The sequence below is a fragment of the Coturnix japonica genome, chromosome 1 (genome assembly GCF_001577835.2).
Source record: "Coturnix japonica isolate 7356 chromosome 1, Coturnix japonica 2.1, whole genome shotgun sequence".
In the NCBI taxonomy this organism is placed as follows: Eukaryota; Metazoa; Chordata; class Aves; order Galliformes; family Phasianidae; genus Coturnix; species Coturnix japonica.
The window spans coordinates 141,538,753-141,559,860 of NC_029516.1; the positions used below are offsets into that span (position 1 = coordinate 141,538,753).

The window sequence follows — 21,108 nt, forward strand, 5'->3', positions numbered from 1 at the left end:
ATTTGTTCTTTTCATGCTTAAGTAGTAGAAACTGCTTATTCCATAGAAGTGTGAGGGTGAGGTGAAATGATGTAGCAGTAATGTTAATACACCCTTGTATAGTCTATTCAAATCTTCTGATTCGTTGCTTGAATATTCTGTCAATATGAAACTGTCTGAAGAGTTTGTGTTACATATAGTAAGACTAGTAAGACTCTTTAATGCTTCTTCTATTTTTTTTTTTTTTTCCCCCGAACTCTGACCATGCTAAACCACTTAATATTACACAGGACTTCATATAGAAATGTCATACTGCCCTTCTGAAAAAGGGAATACAACATTTGTTACCAAACTTGTGAAGGTGCCTTAATGCTTAAAGGCAAAGATAAGTAAGACATAGTGAAAATCATAATGGATTTGGTACATGCTCCATGCCATTGAAGTTAATGCTTTGTAAAGCAGGATCCTGGAGACATCTGTCCTTCTTCTTATCACGTTTACTTAAAAAGCAAAAACAAACAAACAAAAAAACCACATCAACAGCAAAACAAAATCAACAAAACATACAAACAATAATAAATCAGAATAAAGTGGGACTGAAAGAAATAAGAAGCACAGTAAACTCCAATTTTTCATTAGCTGAGTATAATTTTCTAGCTTTTGTCCAATAAGTATTAAGTGGTACACTGGTGTTTCAGAATTTGGTTTACAATTTATCAGCTTACAATATATTCATGTACCTGTGGATCCCAGAAAACATTATATATTTTCTCTCTCTATTGATATGTAAGGCAGGAACTTTTGCACATTCTTTCATAAAATATCCTTCAAAATAGCAATGTTGATTACAAATAGAAACATGTATTTTATAAAATAGATTATGATCATTATTAACATCGTTCTTTAAATCCTGTTAGTACTGAAGTTTTCTTTACACTTAACAAAATATTTTTAATTTGAATGTAAAGAGATTGAAAGAGCTTCAGCTTTGAAACAGCTTCAGCTGTTTTGTTGAGGTTCTTCTCCTAATACTACACTCAGTGATAAGAAACCTTTCTTTATAAAGGGTGATGATTCTTTCAATAATTATTTCTTCCTGTAAATATTATCCAGATCAGCTTTGTAAAGCCAGAGACTTCATTGAAATTGATGCTAAAAAGTAAATAATGAACAGGAAAAGGAGATTTATTTTTTTCTAATTTTGTTTTCTGGCATCACACTTCTCAGTCAGTCTAACTTTCACAACTGTTTTGCATATTTTTATTTCTCTGCCTTTTGCCTTTTCGATAATAATTTTTAACCTGTATTTATTTATTTATTTATTTATTTATTTATTGTTCACTTCCACGTGGAATAGTGGGACTGTAGTCTAAGTAATGTGTTGGGCCATTGATTACCTGCGGTCATGTTGGAAATTTGGGAGCTTCACTGATAATTATTTGGGTTATCTGAGTGTCAGCTGCTTACTGTGCCTTCTGACCGTCCTGTATAAATATGTGTGGGGGGGAGGGACAGCAATGGTAAGAAAAAGATAACATAAAAGTGAAACTCACATGACACTACAAGATTCTTTTATATTTTCCATCTTAAATTGAAAGCTGTATGTGACACAAAAATGGATAAATGGTCAAATATTCATTATTATGGTTATTGTATTGTTTTGCTAGTGCAATATAGCATGCTTTTTCTGTGGCATTCTGTGGTGAAGTAGAGGATTTTGTGAGTCCTCAATACCATGTGATAAACTATTAAGATGTGTAGATTTTTCTTGCTATGACAACAAACATTGCATAAAGAAAAGTGTGAGTTTATCTAACAGCTGATCTATATTACAGTGAACTGAAAGATCAGTCTAAACCTAATCCTCTTGTAGTCTGAAATTATATTCCAAGCACAGCAAAATAAAATCAAAAGGGTTTGTTTCTTAAAATTTATATCTTCACATTTTTGTATCTTGTTTTATTTTCCTGTACTCCAACTTATCCCTGTGATATTTAATTTATAGATATTTGAGTCATTGAGTCGACTGAGTTATTAGAGACTGAGATATGATAAAAAAGATTTCATTTAAAAATCGCAGGTTTGTGGGCTCTCCCTTATTGAAAAGGATGTTTGTTTAAATTCATATCATTTAATTTCACCTTTTATTTATTAAAAAGCTTATCAGTCAGCAAGAGTTATTAAAAAAATAATAATAATAATAAAAGAAAATGAAAGCCACAACTTTGTATAATGTAACAGTTAAAGGAAGGTTGCTATTGTTTATTCATAGATGCTTTTTTAGCAAATATGAAGTTCTGCAGGAGAACTATAGGCTATGAGAAGAGTGATGCATATTAATTAGATAAATTATAGCCCAAAGTCTCATTACAAATAAGACCATGAAGTCTGAAGACTGTAAGAACCACTTTGAATATATATAGTTTTTTTTTTGTAGTGATACTTTGATAGTCAAGTGTTCAGCACTTTGCAAGGTGGTAAATGGCTCTGTACCACCAAAGATAATGCAAGTTTAATTGCCAAATTTAATGTAAATAAATAAATGAATAAATAAGACTCAGTCTACTTGATAATGATATATGTACTTAGATTTTAATCTCATTATAGAAACCAAAGCCTTTCCTTTATTTATTTATATTCCAGCCTTCATCTGTTCATCTGTTACACTCTTACATAGCTGAATTAATGTTTACACACCTGAAATATTCAGGTAATTGAGATGTCCAGTCAGAGACTAATGGTCTTTCTGCTTGCTTTTTCTGAATTGATTATTTAATTATTTATAAAACAATTTTTCAATGCTTCACAGAGTTTTGCTTTTTTTTTTTTTCCTTCTAAACCAAGGATGCATATGTCTTTTTCTCAGGCTGCCTGGAACTGAAAGAGGACACTATTGAAAACCTTCTAGCAGCTGCCTGCCTCCTCCAGCTTCCACAAGTTGTAGAGGTTTGCTGCCATTTTCTAATGAAGCTTTTGCACCCGTCCAACTGTTTGGGAATACGAGCTTTTGCTGATGCGCAAGGATGCACTGAGCTTATGAAGGTGGCTCACAACTACACAATGGTAAGGCAGTTTTAGAACATCTAAATTGTGATCACATTAATTCTCTTTATCTTCTGTATGTAAAAATATCGTATTAATTTTGGGCTTGAAATCCTTCTGTACTTGTCTCATACTTAGTATAACAAGTGGCCCTTTTGAAACGTTCTCAGCATTCTTTTAGTTATGAGAGCTTGCTTTCGGTAATGAATGTGCCATATGCCAAGATAGAAATGTATGTGACTTAATTAAATTCATACAGTTGATAACAGTAAGTAGTGTCTGTAAATCAGTTTTGTTTTGTTTTGTTTTGCTTTGCTTTGTTTTGCTTTGTTTTGCTTTGAAATCACTGTTCCTTTTGTTTTACTTTAGGGAAGATTTGTCATTGTCATTGTACTTCAATGCAATATCAAGTTATTTATTTTTCTCAACCAATATCCCTCCTTTTATTTATTTTTGAAGTAGCTTAAGACAAAGCTGAACACAGAATTGTATGAAGAAAAGTTCAGTGATGAATTTTGTCTGACTATATATATATATATATATATATATTTCCAATTTCACCTAGCAGAACTTGTATGACATAAAATTATAAATAATCAGAATCAGTGGAGGAAAAATATGTTGCTTATTCAGAAAATAAATTATATCTGTAGCCACTTAATTCTGCATAGTTTGACAAAATTAAAAACATCTGGCTCATGAAATTAAGCTTACATAAAGAGTAGATTACCTATCATTTCTGAGAAATAATGGCCCTTAGGGTCTAGACTGAAATCATTATTAAAGTGATACAGCAGATTTTAGCAAATTTTCTTCGCTTGCCCAGCAGTTACATCTTTATTTTACTTAACTAATACCATGTTGTAGTTCATGGGTTTAACTGCTTTTTTGTTCCATCTGCAGCTAAGATAGTTATATCTGTTTTATACACATGGAGTTAGGTCTGTGGCTGGTTTTATCTCTGTCTTTAGACATATAAAGCTAGTCTTCCAAGTCAACTCTAGTGTGTTTAACATTCTGCTGTCAGTGGTGGGAAATAAGCTGTCAGAGCAGATTTCATCTGAGCTACTTTAGTAAAATTAGATTGTGTTAAAAAGTGAACAGGCGTGGGTATGTAAGAATAATTTCAACCTTTTTAGCATTTTTTTTTTCTCAGTACATTTGTGTATTACATTGGTGTTTTTATTACAATTATTATTATTATTAATATTATTGTGGAAGGAAAAAATATGAGAAATAACAAAAAATAATAATAATTATAAAATAAAACAATAAAAAAACAAATAGGGAAAGGTCTTAGTTTTTAAAATGTTTTCATGATTCTTTAAAATCATTTTAAAATTTTCAGGGGTTGAATAACAGTTTGAAACACTGTAGTACATTTGAAGACTGGCAAACAGCTGATGGATAACAAAGACCTGTACCAATGTCCAAAATATTAGGTATATTCTGAAGTACAGTATAGCTTTTAATGCGCAGATTTAAAATCTGAATTATGTGCAATGAGAAGATTGCCAACAAATATGATAGATAAGAAAGGAAGTTGTAAAGTCTATTAAGTTGTGATATAACAATATTTATTCTATACATCATTTAACTTTTAACTTATTAAAATGATAGTCATAAAAGTCTATCTGAACAGGACATGATATTTTCATAGGCATGATGTTATTACATTTAGTGAGTTCATATGGGAACAGACTCTTTAGCAGGGTCTGTTGAGATAGCATAAGGTGAGATAGTGTCAGACTAAAAGAGGAGAAATTTAAATTGGATGTAAGGAAGAAGGTTTTTTGTTTCTTTGTTTGTTTTTACAGTTTGTTTTTACAGTAAGGGTGGTGAGGCACTGAAACAAGTTGCTCAGAGAGGTGGTGGGTGCCGTGTCCTTGAGGATATTCAAGGACAGGCTGGACAGGGCTCTGACCAACCTGATGTAGCTGTTTGTTACAGGGGAGCTGGACTAGGTGACCTTTAAGGATTTCTTTCTTTCAACTCAAGCAATTTTGTGATTCTATGATATCTGTTTTAATTAATCTTTTCTTTTAAAGCATATGAATGAGTAATTTGGTGAGGGGTATTACTGCCTACCTTGACCACAGCACTCTAGATGGGACTGAATATACATATGAAAAAAAAAAAAAAAAGATTAATTTGTACTCACACATAACAAGGAAGAACTTGCAGATTGCTGAGTAGATACACTGGGAGTGGTGGATGGAAGATCAGAAAACAGAAGCTTTGTGGCATGAAGAAGGAGTAAAGAAATGGGGAGCAGAATAAAGAGCAGATGCATAGTCACTGAGGTGACAAAAACACTATTTTGGCTGCAGACTCCAAGGAAATAGTATGGACTGCAGTGAGAGCAATTCTGAAAGTGTGATAAGGGTAGAGTTGTCGGTAAACTCATTCTGTCTTATGCAGTGTATTTTAGGAGAAACGCTCTTTAAAAAAGGATAAGTAAATTCTTTTTTTTTTCTTTTTTTTCAAAAAAGGCATTTGTGCTCTCATGAGAACTTAAAAGCTCTTTCTTTTCAAGCTTTTCAAGGTGTTTTCTTTAAGTCTGCAAAATGTGGCTTTGTAGTTCTCCTCTTCCATGGTAACATTGAAAAGCTCTTTTGTTATGTATACAAAATAATGACATTCCCTTAACTCTGACATATCCCGCCAGCTGGCTTATAGAAATTTGCATTTCTCTGAAAGCTATATCAAGTAAATAGATTAAGAAGCTTCTGGAATGAAGACCAACTAATGGATTAATAAATGAAGCTTTCAAATTATGTGTTCATGCTTTGTAAGGAAAAACAATTTTTCTCTACAAAAACACAAGACATGAAGTTATTTTTCCTTTGCCAATTGTCTAAAATATTTACTTAAATTATTTCTCATAAAAATGTGTTAGAACATGAGTGTTTCTGATAGATTTATAAGGAGAACATCCTTAACCGGGGGGGGGGGAAGGGGGAGATTGAACAGCATTGGAAAGAATTCTAAAAGCTTTTAAAATGTGAAATAATATTATGATGATATAATAATATTAATTATTATATTATAATATCATAATATTTATGATATTATTTATTTCTTATATATAGCCGATCATTGTCAAATAAAAACACAATATTTTTTTAACTAAGCTAATGACATTTCTATTTAAAAAAAAAAAACGCAGTTAGACATGACTAGAAATGTTAGAAAAAAGTCCATCTCTTTAGCTCTTAACCTCTAATTGAGATAATTTAAGGTACTTGAACCTTAGCATTACTCCCTTAGGCTGTATCATTCCTTACAAACATCATAAAACATTCTTCCATCAATTATATTTGATTAGAAAGTCATTCTTTATCACAGTTATTTCACAATAGCACTTTCATGGAAATCAATGTATTTTCATGAAAATGATCTGCTTGATTGAATCTCCATAAATTCTTTAATCTTACTTTTTCAAAGGCAATTTCCATGACTAGGATCAGGCTTGATTATTTCATAAGTTCTAAATGACACTGTAACTTTCAATTTGTATGTATAAAACATTACAGGGCTGCACCAAAAGTAATGCCTCCTATTTCAAAGCCAGGCTGGATGTGTCTCTGGGCAGCCTTGTCTAGTGATTGATGACCTTGCCCATAGCATAGGGGGTTCAAACTAGATGATATCTGAGGTCCTGTTCAACCCAGGCCTTTCTATGATTTTGTGATAGCATTCTGTGTTAGTATGCTGGCACATGACATCAAAGGCTGGTGTCATGGCAATAGAGACTGAACCTTGCTGCCAGCATTCCCTTTTATTATACTATATTTTATTATTTTATTGCTGTGCAACAGACGGCAGCAGAGAGGTAGTCTGACAAAATGGTGTCTGTCATGGAAGTGCATATGATGCAAAGGGGTGGAACTGAACTCCTTCATGTGGAAAAAAATGTACACTTTGACATTCGTCCACACTTTCTGAATACTTATGGAGATTAGGCAGTGGATGTGAGCACAGTGAAGTGGTGGGTGATACGTTTCAGCAGCGGTGACAGTGACATGAAATACACACCATCTTCCAAATGGCCTTGCAGATCTTTATGAACATGGAATAAGAGTTGTTTTTCACCACTCGCAAAAATGCATAGCTAATGGTAGTGACTATGTTGAAAATTAGTGCTTTGTAGCTGAGAATTGTCTGTATCGATTAGTGTTATTGTGCTCTTTGCATCTCTTTTCATTTCCGTGGGAGTAGGTAGAAGGCATTACTTTCAGAGCTGTGTACTTATGCTCGCATTATGCTTTTACATAACAACCTAAAAGGGCAAGATGGAGCTTTGGAAATTTCTTTACATAGAAGAAGAGCTGCTAAAGAGCAAACCACTAGTATTTTTGTATTCTTTTATCTTCAAAAGATAAGCAATTTCTATAATGTTTATTTGTCAAATTTGATTATAATTTAGTTCCCTTAAACCATGAAATCTAGAGAATTCCTGAATAGAATTTTTTCCACAATGCAAAAATCCATTTCTTAGCATGGAATAATAAGTTTGTGAGCAATGAAATTTGTACACTTCTTTCTTTGCACTCCTTGTTTTATTTATAAATGGATCTTGAATAGCCACATTTTAAATTAAAGATTTTGAACACATTAAAAATAAGGGCAAAAATTGCATAGTCTCATTGATACCTTTTCTTTGTGGCACATCAGATTTCCTGTGGGCTGTTTTATTTCTGAGGTGTGAAATTGCGTTGCTTTTTTTCTTTTCTTAATTGAATCTGTTAACTTATTTTGCAGCACAGACACCCATGTCTGACTTAAGACTTCTGTACTTCTAAATGACAATCTGGGTTTTTACTGGCACATCATCTTCAGTACGTTTTCATTCTGCAAAGCCATATGTCTTAAAATTATAGTTTCCTTATTTGTTATCAAGTTACATGATAGTACAGAGACCTGCACATGTAATGCCTATTTAAAGAAACAAACCATCAAAATAGAGAGTATCAATGAGCTAAAGCAACTGCATTCTTCCACCTAACACTTTTAATAACAGTTCTGTATTATTCTAGTTTCTTCTGTTGGTAATATGTGAAGGGATGATAACTTTGAAAGACAGTTTATCAACTTGTCAAATCTGTCAAACTTGTCAGAAATTAGAGCTGTAGTATATTATCTATCTTTTTGTAGAACAACCTATGATGGCAACCTTTCTGAAATGCAATTCTTTTTTGAATACATGACTTGATATCATTTATTTTATTTGAACCACTATATATTTACTTTTGAAGTGTTGTAATAGACCAGGCTAATTTAATAAACTCTGTGGCCTTAAAGTACTACTAGCTATTTTCACAACAACTACTTTTCTACATTCATAAATCTAGGGAGAGGAAAATATTTGAACAATCCTTGTTAATTTAATAAACTGTGACCTGAAAATAGTTCTTCTTATAACATCTGCTTTTCTGTGCTAGTAAATATCAAGAATTGTCATATTATGTTTTAAACAGATAACTGCCTTTTGGCTTTAAAACATGGGAAAAGCTTAAATATATATATATACTGACTATATATATAATAAATATATAATATTTAATATATTAATATTATATATTAATAATATATATATATATTAATAATTAATTAATAATATATAACAAAGTATATATATATATATACATATTATATATATATACATATCACTTTATTATTTGTACCGTAACTTGCTTTATCTCACAGTCAGTATGGTTCTGCCTGTGCTATGACACATAGATAATGCTTAGAAGTTTAGAATTTGACATTCCAAGCAGTGCTACCAGTTTCTGCATCTCAATATTTGTCATTTAACTAAAGTCCACGGAAAATTGAAATACCTTGTAGTTACAGGTTTTCTGTCTGTCAGTGCTCTACTTGTGAAAAAAGTCTGCTGAAAGCCAAGTGGTCATATGCATCAGGCAAAAACCCAGGAGTAGCACTTGATTGCTGAGGTTCGCTGCTTCAGAGCTGTCCCAGCCAGAACCACAGTGACTGATCGTGAGGTACAGGGGAGTTTCAGTTGGTTCCTTTACCAGGGGAACCCCAAAGCCCCAAAGTGGCCCAGCAGCTCTCACGAGAGTGGCTGAGGTGGTCTGGGGGTTGCCAGGGCAGCAAAACCACATTCATACCCTTTGCCTTGGAAAAACCTGGGAGTACAGTGTGGATGCCCCATCCCTGGAGGCATTCAAGGCCAGGCTGGATGTGGCTCTGGGCAGCCTGGTCTGGTGGTTGGTGACCCTGCCCATGGCATGGGTTGAAACCGGATGATCTTTGAGGTCAATTTCAACCCATGCCATTCTACAACTCTATGATTCTATGATCTTGAAACATGATCTATTAGTTTGAATAGTGAGATGATAGAGCTTTATTCTGCATTTTTATTTTGCTATACTCTGAGTTGCTAGACATAAACTTTGAAAAATTACTTTGACGCTCTTGAGTAGGAGGACAACCAAATGTAAAAATTCCATGTGTAGAAGAATGCGTATGAATAAAATGACTGATGTGTCAAAATATTAGATTTATAAAGGACCCTAATGTACGTTACAGTTCTGAGCCTAGGAGACAGAATGTTTGCAAGTGCTGTGAATGAATTGAATGCAGGAGGTGTTTAGTATTTCTTAGCTACAGTTCTATGCTTCACAGTGCATGGGTCATTATTCTCAGTTCAGGAAAACATCATTCAAACTTAATTATAAGCATGTAAGTAATCTCAGTGACATATACTGACTCTGTAAAGACCCTTTAACTTATGAATAATTTTGATTATACTGCAGATGGAGCAACAATTTCATTTACATAAAATGTGCCATATGCACATTCATTAAATGATCTTTTATGGTGAAGAACGTCAATGATAATGTTATTAGTTATATTTATTCTGTAAGCCACCAAATTTCAGAGCTAAAACTTATTGATGTGGTTAGGGTAAGGACTGATATGCAAAGTCTTTCCTATCTAGTTTCACTTACAGCAGCTTATCCTGAGGCATGCAAACAGTGACACTCCACATAAATCAATCACTTTTATGTTTAATACTGTTTGACATCTTCATTAATGGCCTAGAGTATAGGATGGGCAAGTTTCTAGATGTCCCCAAAATACATGGCAAAGATGATCTGTGTGTTTGAGGGTGGGACTGCTTTCACAGAGGTATGGATAGGATAGAGAATAAGCTAATAGGAACCACCTGAATTCCTGCAACCTGAAGGCAAATAATTCTGTGCACGAGTAGAGGCTGGTGAGCAACTGTCTGGGAAGCAACTCTGCAGAAAAGGATCTGAGGGTTCTGGTGAACCACAGTTAATCATAGAATCATAGAATCACCAGGGTTAGAAAAGACCTAAAGGATCATCCAGTCCAACCATTCACCTATTACCAATAGCTCCCACTAAACCATGCCCCTCAACACAAAATCCAATTGTTCCTTGAACACCCCCAGGGTCGGTGACTCCACCACCTCCCTGGGCAGTGCATTCCAGTGCCTCACCACCCTTTCTAAGAAGTAATACTTCCTAATGTCCAGATTGAATCTCCCCTGCTACTGCTTGAAACCATTCCCTCTAGACCTACCATTAATGACACAAGAGAAGAGGCCGACCCCCAGCTCACTACAACCTCCCTTCAGGAAGTTATAGAGAGCAATAAGGTCTCCCCTGAGCCTCCTCTTCTCCAGGCTGAACATTCCCAGCTCCTTCAGCCTCTCCTCATAAGGCCTGTGCTCCAGACCCCTCACCAGCTTTGTAGCCCTCCTCTGAACACTTTCCAGGGCCTCAATGTCTTTCTTGCAGTGAGGGGCCCAAAACTGAACACAATACTCAAGGTGCGGCTGCACAAACACCGAGTACAGGGGGACAATTACCTCCCTGTTCCTGCTAGTAACACTGTTTCTGATGCAAGCCAGGATGCCGTTGGCCTTCTTGGCCGCCTGGGCACACTGTCGGCTCATGTTCAGCCAAGCATCAATCAGAACCCCCATATCCGTTTCCTCAGCACAGTCTTCCAGCCACTCTGCCCCAAGCCTGTAGTGTTGCCTGGGGTTGTTGTAGCTGAAGTGCAGGACGTGGCATTTGGTCTTGTTGAACCTCATCCCATTAGCTTCAGCCCAGCTCTCCAGCCTGTCCAGATCCCTCAGTAGGGCCTTGGTAACTTCAGGCAGATCCACACTCCCAGCCAATTTGGTGTAGTCTGCAAACCTACATAGGATGCACTCAGTGCCCTCATCCAGGTCATCAATAAAGATACTGAAGAGGACAGGCCCCAGCACAGACCCCTGGGGATCACCACTCATGACTGGTCTCCAACTGGATTTAACTCCATTCACCACCACTCTCTGGGCCCAGCTCTCCAGCCACCTCCTTACCCAGCCAAGAGTGTACCAGTCCAAGCCATGGGCTGCCAGCTTCTCCAGGAAAATACTGTGGGAGACAGTGTCAGAGGCTTTGCTGAAGTCTAGGCAGACTACATCAACAGCCTTTCCTTCATCCACCAGATGGGTCACTAGATCATAGGAGATCAGGTTGGTCAAGCAGGACCTGCCCTTCGTGAACCCATGCTAGCTAGGCCTGATCCCCCGGTCATCACGCAATCTCCCTCAAGACAATCTGCTCCATAACCTTTCCTGGCACTGAGGTCAGGCTAACAGGCCTGTAGTTTCCCATATCCTCCTTACAACCTTTCTTGTAAATGGGAGTCACATTGGCAAGCCTCCAGTCTTCTGGGACCTCACCAGTCAACAAGGAGTTTGAACATGAGCCAGGAGTCCAGGGTCGTATTAGAAGAACAAGAGGTGATCATTTTCATCTGTTTGGAACTTCTGAGACCACATATGATGGGCTGTGTGCAGTTTGGAGTTCCTCAATACAAGAAAGGATTTAATGCAGCAGAAGTCATAACCAGTCTGACTGGGCTCTGGAACACAGAGCATACTAGAAAAGTCTGAGGAAAATGAGACTGTTCAACCTAGACAAAAGAGAGGTAAGGGAAACCTTTCTGCTATCTACACCTACCTGGTTAGAGAATAGAGAGAAGTTGATATAGGAGGTACAGCATTATAGAGTGGGAGGCATACTCAAATACTAGAAGAGCAAACGCAATTGAGTTTGTGCAGCCTTACCTTGGATATGTTCAGGACTATGATTCTATGATTCCATGACTTGACTGAAAATGTGGCAGGACAGTCTGACCTAGTTAAATATGCACTGAGCAGGGTCACTTCCCATCTGAATTATTCTGAGTTCATCACCTGTATGCTTCCAGTGGGTCTGAGTTGAATAACAAGGGAAACATGGAGCAAAAGTTCAGATTTTTTTGGTGTTGTTGTTTAATTTCTTTTTTATTTGTTAAGCAATATGCAGCAGATGGGATTACCAGAGCTAACATTTAGTTGACTTTTATTAGGAACAAGCTATTGATAACATGCCAGCAACAAGTTAGCAGTGACATACTGAAATTTCAAATCATTCTGTGTTTTTGTGTTTCTTCTTATGCTGTCAGGCAGTCATTTCCAAAATATACTATTGTACAAAATGTCCTACTTGCACCATAAATAGCAAGTATAGATCTGACATAAGACTTGTGCAGGTTGAGTTCAAGCAGTAAGGAGCTTGATCTGTAAGGTGTATTTTGTTTTTAAGGATAGATAGATAGTTTATCGAAAACCACAGGGAATCCAGACAGCAACATACTTCTCACTACATTTGTTTTACCTGTTTTCTGTTGTTGCCTCTTTAAAATTCCTACTCAAATATTTGTCCACCTAATAGGATATGGTGTTAGATTACAGTATTGAAGAAAATATGGAAAAAAAATATTGCTGGTAAGTATTTGTTTAATAATGCAAGGTGTTATTATCTTAACACTCAGAGGAAAAATAGAAATAACTTTGAGGAAAATACTCAGAAATATATATATATGTGTGTGTGTGTGTGTGTGTGTGCATAGCATTTAAATACACAGCAATATTTATTTATGTTTAGTTTTAAAGGGACAGTTAAATGTTTATTCAACTGTTGCATTTTCTGGTGTAATAAGAGCATTGTACATACTGCATGGGGTTTTAAAAGTGATATAGTGCTGTTTAGTTTTGAGATCTCAGAATGCAATTTAACCATGTGTATAAAAAGATCTTGAGACTTGCTTGGGATGTTAAATCAGGAATATAGGATGGCTCCATATAGTTGTGACTAAAATGGATGACAGTCCACTAATAATATTTTTCAAAGTGTTTGGAAAGCTGTAACTGTTTATATTTATGCTTTTTACATTGTGGGTTCTCCTTAAATATATATATTATATATATATATATTTAACTATATATATAATATAGTGTACTGTGTTCGTACTTAAAAATATTTGTATTCCCAAGCCACTGATAACAGAAGTGAGGAGATGTCTCACAACCTTCCTGAAATGATCACTGAGAGTCTCTGTGACCATTTCTAAATTATAATTCTCACTCTTTTCTTATCATATCAAAACATCTCTGTAAAAAATATTGTGCATTTTTTTACATTTCAAAACATAGACAGAGTATATTTTGTGACGGTAACAATTTTTTTCTCTTTACCTCTTTAAGCTAATCTAGCAACAGGCAAAAGTAAGAAAGACTGAAACAGAATGCAAACACAAAAGAGAGTCCTCAAATGCTTTTCATGATCTTTCTTTCAACCAGAATGGAAAATTTGATCTTTATGTACAAAACTAATCTGTGACTAATGTATTTTTGTTGATAGTATTACTTTCTTAAAATGTCGCAGAGCCTTTTTATCTATCTATCTATCTATCTAGTTATTTATTTATTATTTTTTCAATTCAGGACATTTAACTATTATTATGTCTCATGCTTTCAGTTTCTCTTTTCATTTTTTCAGAGATTTAAGACAAAATTTATAGATCACCTTTTCACCTTTCTGGTATTTTTAAGATGCTTGTTTGAATGTAATAATCAGCACTTAGCACAGTATGCTGCTTTTTTATAAATTCTACTTAATACAGCTTTGACATGGCATGTACAGTACCACTCCATCAAGAAACAGTAGGAGAACAGGAAAGTAAGAGCATTTTGAGAAGTAGCATATGGACAGCAAAATAATTAACAGGAAATAGAGAAGTCAACTGCTGGTAGTAAAATGCTGTGAAATCTACAGGAAAATAGTTAAGCAAGTGGTTTATTATGCATTAATCACAATCTGATGACTCCTTTATCATCTGGAACTTCCATCTTTCTTCTTAAATGACATATAGAAAGGTCATTATGGCAGAATTGTGTTGTTCCCAGAGAGTGATGCTTTCCATTCTCACCTGAATGATCTTTCTTACATTAGATGCACGTATATTTTAATATGTCTTTAAAGTTTATTCTAGCTCCAGAGAGCTTAATATTCAGTAGCAAAGGTGGGATCACATCATGTTAATAGTTAGAATGTTTCAAAATGCTACCAAACTACTGTGATATAACGTTTTTTTTCAGTGAATTTAGTGATGGCTTTTCTGTCAGGTCAGCAGATCTACATCTCATTTTGCCAAGTGAAGAATATAACAATTTGTAATCCCACCTTGTCTCACTGATCTGTAGAAATTAATAAATTATTCTCCTCAGAGGTAGCTTGGATCAAGTAGACTTTTAACATAAAAAGGATGGGTGGATGCCTAAAATCAGTTAGGTTAAATCTGTGACAGTGCATACCTAACTACAGATATCACACTAACAAAAACACTAACCTTAAAATACTAAGTTGAGTGAATTTGAGGCATTATCTTGACATTAAAAAGAGAAAAAAAAAACCAAAACAACACATGATAGGTTAATTTTTTAGCAGTAATGTAAAAGCCTTTGAAATTGCAAATTAGCATAAAATTGAATACCTTACCTTTGTGCATGCCTTTGTACAGACTGGAGGCATACGTCCCTGCATTGGGAATAAACATTCTGTTTGTTTTCACAAAAGGCTATTCAAGAGTGGTTAAATACACAGTACAAACAAACAAATAAGAACTAAACAAGAAACAACACCAGAATGAATAGGTTACATTTATAGTAAAGTATTAAAATTTGAAGGCTAAATTCATTGTATGGAAGTTCCAGTAATGACAAAATATGGCATGACATAACATACAATTGCACCTACAATTATTTTCCCAGTACTTCTGAATTTAGCAGAGGTCTTTTAAAGGAGAAAGAAAATTTACTGGTACTTTTCTGTGGATATCTCTGTGAACAAAGAGGAGCATGTTTAAACAACTGAAATGTAGCATAATTGAAGTACATGGGCCATGGGAGTGTGCAAATAAATAACACTGGAGAGGGTGACAGAGCTGAAACTAAAGTGGGGAGCCCTAGTAGGAAAAACAGAGGAAAAGAAGATACAAGAAAAGGAAATGACAGAAAAGTTGTTCTTAGTCATTAGGCTATTACTGAGAAAATAATCAGAAATCCTACTCTCAGAAAAGGGTACACTCAATTCCCTCTTCCAGTCATCAATGAAGATGTTAAACAAGATGGGCCCTGGAACAGACCCCTGGGGGACACCACTTGTAACAGGTCACCAGCCGGACTTAACTCCATTAACCACTACCCTCTGGGCACGAACCTCCAGGAAGTTCCTTATCCAAAGAAGGGTATACCTGTCTAGGCCACGGGCAGCCAGTTTCCTCAGGAGAATACTGTGAGAGACCGTGTCAAAGGCTTTGCTGAAGTTTAGATAGACTGCATCAACTGCCTTACCCTCATCTACCAGCCTGGTCACCCAATCGTAGAAGGAGATGAGGTTGGTCAAGGACAGCTTGCCTTTCATGAATCCATGCTGGCTGAGCCTGATTCCTTGGATGTCAAGCACATGCCGTGTGATCTCACCCAAGATGATTTGCTCCATGAATTTCCCTGGTACCGAGGTCAGGCTGACAGGCCTGTAGTTCCCCGGACCCTCTTTACAACCCTTCTTGTAAATGAGAATCACATCAGCAATCCTCCAATCCTCTGGGACCTCTCCAGTTAACCAGGAGTACTGGTAGATGGTGGAGAGCGGCTCAGCAATTACCCCTGCCAGCTCCCTCAGCACCCAAGGGTGGAGCCTGTCCGGTCCCATGGACTTGTGGAAGTCCAGGTGGAGGAGGAGCTCTTTAACTGTCTTCACTTGAATCACTATGGGTGTATTCTGTGTTCCATCCTAGACTTTCAGATCAGGGCATAAAGTGCCCTGAGGATAATAGTTCTACCCATTAAAGGCAGATGTAAAAGAAGGCATTGAGGACCTCAGCCTTCCCCTTATCCTCAGTGGTCACATTCCCCGCTGCATCAAGTAAGGGGTGGACATTTTCCTTGGTTCTCCTCTTACCACTGATATATTTGTAAAGAAATTTTGTATTCTTTTTTACTGTCATGGCCAATCTAAATTCGAGTTGGGCTTTAGCCTTCCTAACTTCTTCCCTGCATACCTTAGCAACTTCCTTGTAATCTCCCCAAGTAGCCTGTCCCTGCTTCCAGAGGACATAGACTCTCTTTTTCTTCTGGAGTCTCAACAATAGATCCCAGTTCATCCACACCGGTCTTCTTCCCCTACGGCTCACCTTGTGGCATTCAGGGACAGCCTGTTCTTGTGCCTTTAAGATTTTTGTCTTGAGGAGCATCCAGGCTTCCTGTATCCGTTTACCCTAAAGGAGTGACTCCCAAGAGACCCCTGCAACAAGTGTCCTGAACAGGTTAAAGTCTGCCCTCTGGAAGTTCAAGAGAACAGTTTTTGACTAGTCACCCTTCTGACATCTCCAAGAACAGAGAATTCTACAACTTCATGGTCGCTCTGCCCAAGACAGTCCCCAACCTTCACATCTCCCACTAGTCCTTCACTGTTAGTGAAGAGCAGGTCTAGCAGGGCACCACCCCTGGTAGGCTCATGTACCAGCTGTGTAAGGAAGCTATCTTCCACACACTCCAGAAACCTCTTGGACTGCTTCCTCTGCGCCATATTATATTTTGGTCACAACAACCCCAGGCAATCCTACAGACTTGGGGAGGAGTGGTTGGAAAGCTGTCTGATAGAAAGGGTCCTCGGTGTCCTGATGGACTGTGAGCTGAATTTGAGTCAGCGGTGTGCCCAGGTGGCCTAGAAGGCCAATGGCATCCTGGCTTGTATCAGGAATGGTGTGGTGAGCAGAACAAGTAGGGAAGTTATCCTGCCCCTGTACTCGGCACTGATGAGGCCTCACCTCAAGTACTGTGTTCAGTTTTGGGCACCCAAATTCAGAAAGGACGTTGAGGTGCTGGAGCAGGTCCAAAGGGCAACAAGGCTTGTCAAGAGCTTGGAGAATATGCCCTATGAGGAGAGGCTGAGAGAACTGGGTCTGTTTAGTCTGGGGAAAAGGAGGCAGAGTCTCCTCTCACTGGTTATAGGTGTCAGGATAAGGGAAAATGGCCTTAGGTTGCACCAGAGTAAGTTTAGGTTGGATATTAGGAAACACTTCTTTACAGAAAGGGTTGTTAAGCACTGGAATAGGATCCCCAGGGAGTCACCATCCCTGAATGTGTTTAAAACCCGTTTGGATGTGGTGCTCAGGGACATGATTTAGGAGAGGGTTGTTAGTGTAGTACGGTAAGGTCATGGTTGGTTGGACTTGATGATCTTTACGGTCTTTTCCAGCCTGAGTGATAGCTGTGGAACAAGGTCAACCTGGGGACAGGCCTGAGCGATTGCACAAGAATTGCTAGATAACAACAGCCGAAGCAGCTGAAGCAGAACCATGGAATGGGGATGTGATGAAGCGTCTTGCCGACTGACCCATAACATCATGATTTATGCAAGGGAGGACTCTGGGAGTGGGAAGGGGCATGCGCATGTGGGGTTGCATTATTGGGTGTATGGGATGAGCCTGCGTGGAAGCCATTGCTGGTATTTAGGGAATGTAATGCAGCAATAAACTGTGAGTAGACTCCATGGTATACTTGACTGTGTCTCTCTCTGGATGGGGTCCATTCTGGACGGGGTCTGGCCTGGGGTCAGTTGTTGGTAACGACAGTAATTCTCAATGATGATATTCTAAGTATATCTCTAATGATAAATTTAGTACTGGTAAAAATAATAATTTAGCATAAAGTTTAGCACACTTAAGCAGTTTCAGAATCTAACACTTCACAGTATTCTGGCATTGTACAGGTGCCTTTCAGTACAGTAGAGACAGGTACTGGAGAACTGTAGTAAGGAGATACTGGGGAAAAACAGGGAACATCATCTGGAAATATTTCTTATAGTGCCAGAGAAACAGATTTGTCCATGTTTTCATTTACTCAAACTATAATTAAAAAGTGGATGGTCAAGACTTGGGTCTTTCGATCTCATTGGCATGGTACTCCATCCTAAGACTTAGAGTTGCTATGAATTCTGGTTCCTTAAATGTTCTATTTTAGTCACATTTGGAACATTTCTTATAGTACTGCAATCTTTCAGAGTTTGAAGTGTTGTCATGGGAGCATCATGACCTTGCCTTGATCAGGGTTGAGCATCTGCATATAATAAGCCATGACTAACAATATGTTGCAAAAATAGGCAGTGTGATAAGGCTTGGTACAGGCTATGGGACAGCAAGTGAGAGGGTAAAAGAAAATAAATAAATAAATAAAAAGATAACTGAAATTGCTGCAAATATGGTTCATGACTGATTTGATTTTTTGGCCTGTGTGCCACCTCTGCAGTAAAATGATCACCTAGATTAGCCTTGATCACCAAGGTTCACTGCTTCAGAGCTGTCCCAGACCAAACAGCAGCGACTGACCACGAGGTACAGGGGGATTTTGGTCAGTTCTTTCATCCAGGGAACCCCAAGATAACAACAGTCTAGCAGGTCTTGTGAGAGTGGCTGGTGTGGTGTGGGTGTTGCCTGGGCAATTGCTCTGCATTCACACCCTTCCTAGAAAAAGTCTTGGAGCAGGGATGGAGAGGAGGGATCAGGGTGTGTGAATCTAGTGGGCAGTTCAAACACTGAGAAACAGGAAGCCACCCATTCACGGGACTACACAGTCCCCATGGGACTACTGTGAACCGAGTGATAAGTGTGGAGGCACCTGTTAAGGGCCTGGTAATGGAGCAAGGGCGCTGCCGGCACTACCAGCAGCAGGGCAGAGCTGATCAGTCACACCCTGTTAAAGCTACCGGAGTAGTGCTCTTGAGTCTGCTGGTTTACCATGACTGCACCCCAGCAGAAGGCTGTTAGCAGGAAAAATGTGGAGACCCAGACAGAGGTCCCAAAACAATATGCTACTGCACAGGTCTCAGGCTGCAGTGAGTGCCAGAGCCTGGCCTGACCAGCTCAGTGACCTCAGTGACTTACTCAGACTTGTGGTTGACCTGAAGGAAGAGGTGAAGAAGCTGAGGAGCATAAAGGAATGTGAGAGGGAGATTGATTGGTGGTGCCAAACCCTATCGGCCCCAAGATCTTGGCAGCCAGCTGAGGCTCCACATGGAGCACGTCACCCATTGCTGCCTTGCAAACAGGCAACAGAGGGGAACCAGCAGGCAGACTGTGTTCCTGCTGCAGTGAACCCCTTGTCTTCTCCTCCCCCCAGCCACAACAGTGAACACTTGGGGGGTGTAGGGCAGTGGCAGAAGGCCACTGCTCAGCAATGCAGGCACACCCTCCCAGAGATTTTGCATAGGGTTGTTAGTTAGGGTAGTATGGTTAGATTGTGCTTGGACTCTATGATCTTTAACATCTTTTCCAACCTGAGTGATTCTATATGATTCTAAAAGATATGGGGGCCAGAAGGACAGGGGTAGGAGGATATTGTTGAGCAGGCATTTAACATTGCACTGGAGAGTGTTGCATTTCCTCAAGGCTAAGCTATGCCAAGTCACAGTTGGGGACAGCCTCAGTAACTGTAGCTGTATGTGGGTGGGTATGTGTAGGAGTGTGAAGTTTTTCCTAACACAGCTTATCCATAGCTTTGGTTCAGTTATTAAATTGAACTTTGCAGAGTCACAGCGTCTGGTACTCTTTTTCCCACCCGCTCCCCATAACATTTTTCCTCATATTCTTTTTCTCGCCACTAAAAATACCATGGTGTCTAAATTTGACTGGGAATATTCTTTAATATTCTGTATCAGAAATGAGTCTTTTTAAAATATATATATTTATTATTATTATTATTATTATTATTATTATTATTATTATTATTATTATTTTTAATGTCAGTATATTATGTTTTAAAACTATTAAATTTTTAGAGCTCATTTGGACTTAATGTTGTTAAAGACTTTGTAACAAATGATGTCTTCAACAAGGCAGATTGTGTAAAAAGAATTATTTCAAAATATTCCCAAACCCTTTATTTAAAAATCAGAAAAGTGTGTTTTCATCTTTCTTAAAAAGCTTATCAATTGCTTTGGAACTGCTTTCTTTATGCTACCTATTCTGAAAAAGCTGCACTGTATACAAAAACAGTAAGATCAACATGTAAAATATATGAGAAGGTTAGGACAAGTGTTGTATCTGTATGCAATGAAATGTAATGATATGTAATGTACATAGTTCCACTTTTCCTCTCCAACTCTTCTGCCAAATAAGGCACTTATTTCACTTTACCTCTCTCCCTCTCTATCTCCATTCCTTTCTTCCTTTTCTGTCCTTTCTTCCCTCAATTTTTCTTTTTCCTGCTTGTCTGCCCTCTCTCCTTACCTGCTTCCCTTCTTCCCTTCCTACCTTTTTGTTTTCTTCCCTTTACTCTGTTTACATACATCCTATACAGATGTTTTACCTCTCTCATTTCAAAGCAACACTTAGAATGTGCAACTGAAACCCCTAGAACAAAGCTGGGCAGGAAGATAATGGAGGAAAAAATCAGTAGAGATTACTAGAAATGACAGTGTTTTAGTTTCATTCTTTGTTTACCTCACTCATTCATTACTTCCTGTCATTTTATTCTTTTTATGATATAATCTTGTTGCCTCCATCTATTCCTGAGGGACTCCAAATGAATTCAGTGGGTTTTTTAAAATATATCTCAGTACAGATGATGGTTTGTTTGGAATTTTTTCTTGGTAAATACTGATCTTCATTACTGCTTGCAATTTGAGCAGTTAAAAATAAATAGCATTA

General features: G+C 37.6%; 1 protein-coding gene across 1 annotated transcript in view; it reads left to right on the plus strand.

The window, feature by feature from the left end:
• The window catches only part of KLHL1 (kelch like family member 1), a 179,854-nt gene that overhangs the window by 73,870 nt on the left and 84,876 nt on the right, over positions 1–21,108 (plus strand). Inside the window, exon 4 of the mRNA XM_015851663.2 lies at positions 2,846–3,042. Within this exon, the coding sequence (XP_015707149.1) occupies positions 2,846–3,042 (197 nt within the window). The remainder of the gene's footprint in view (positions 1–2,845; positions 3,043–21,108) is intronic.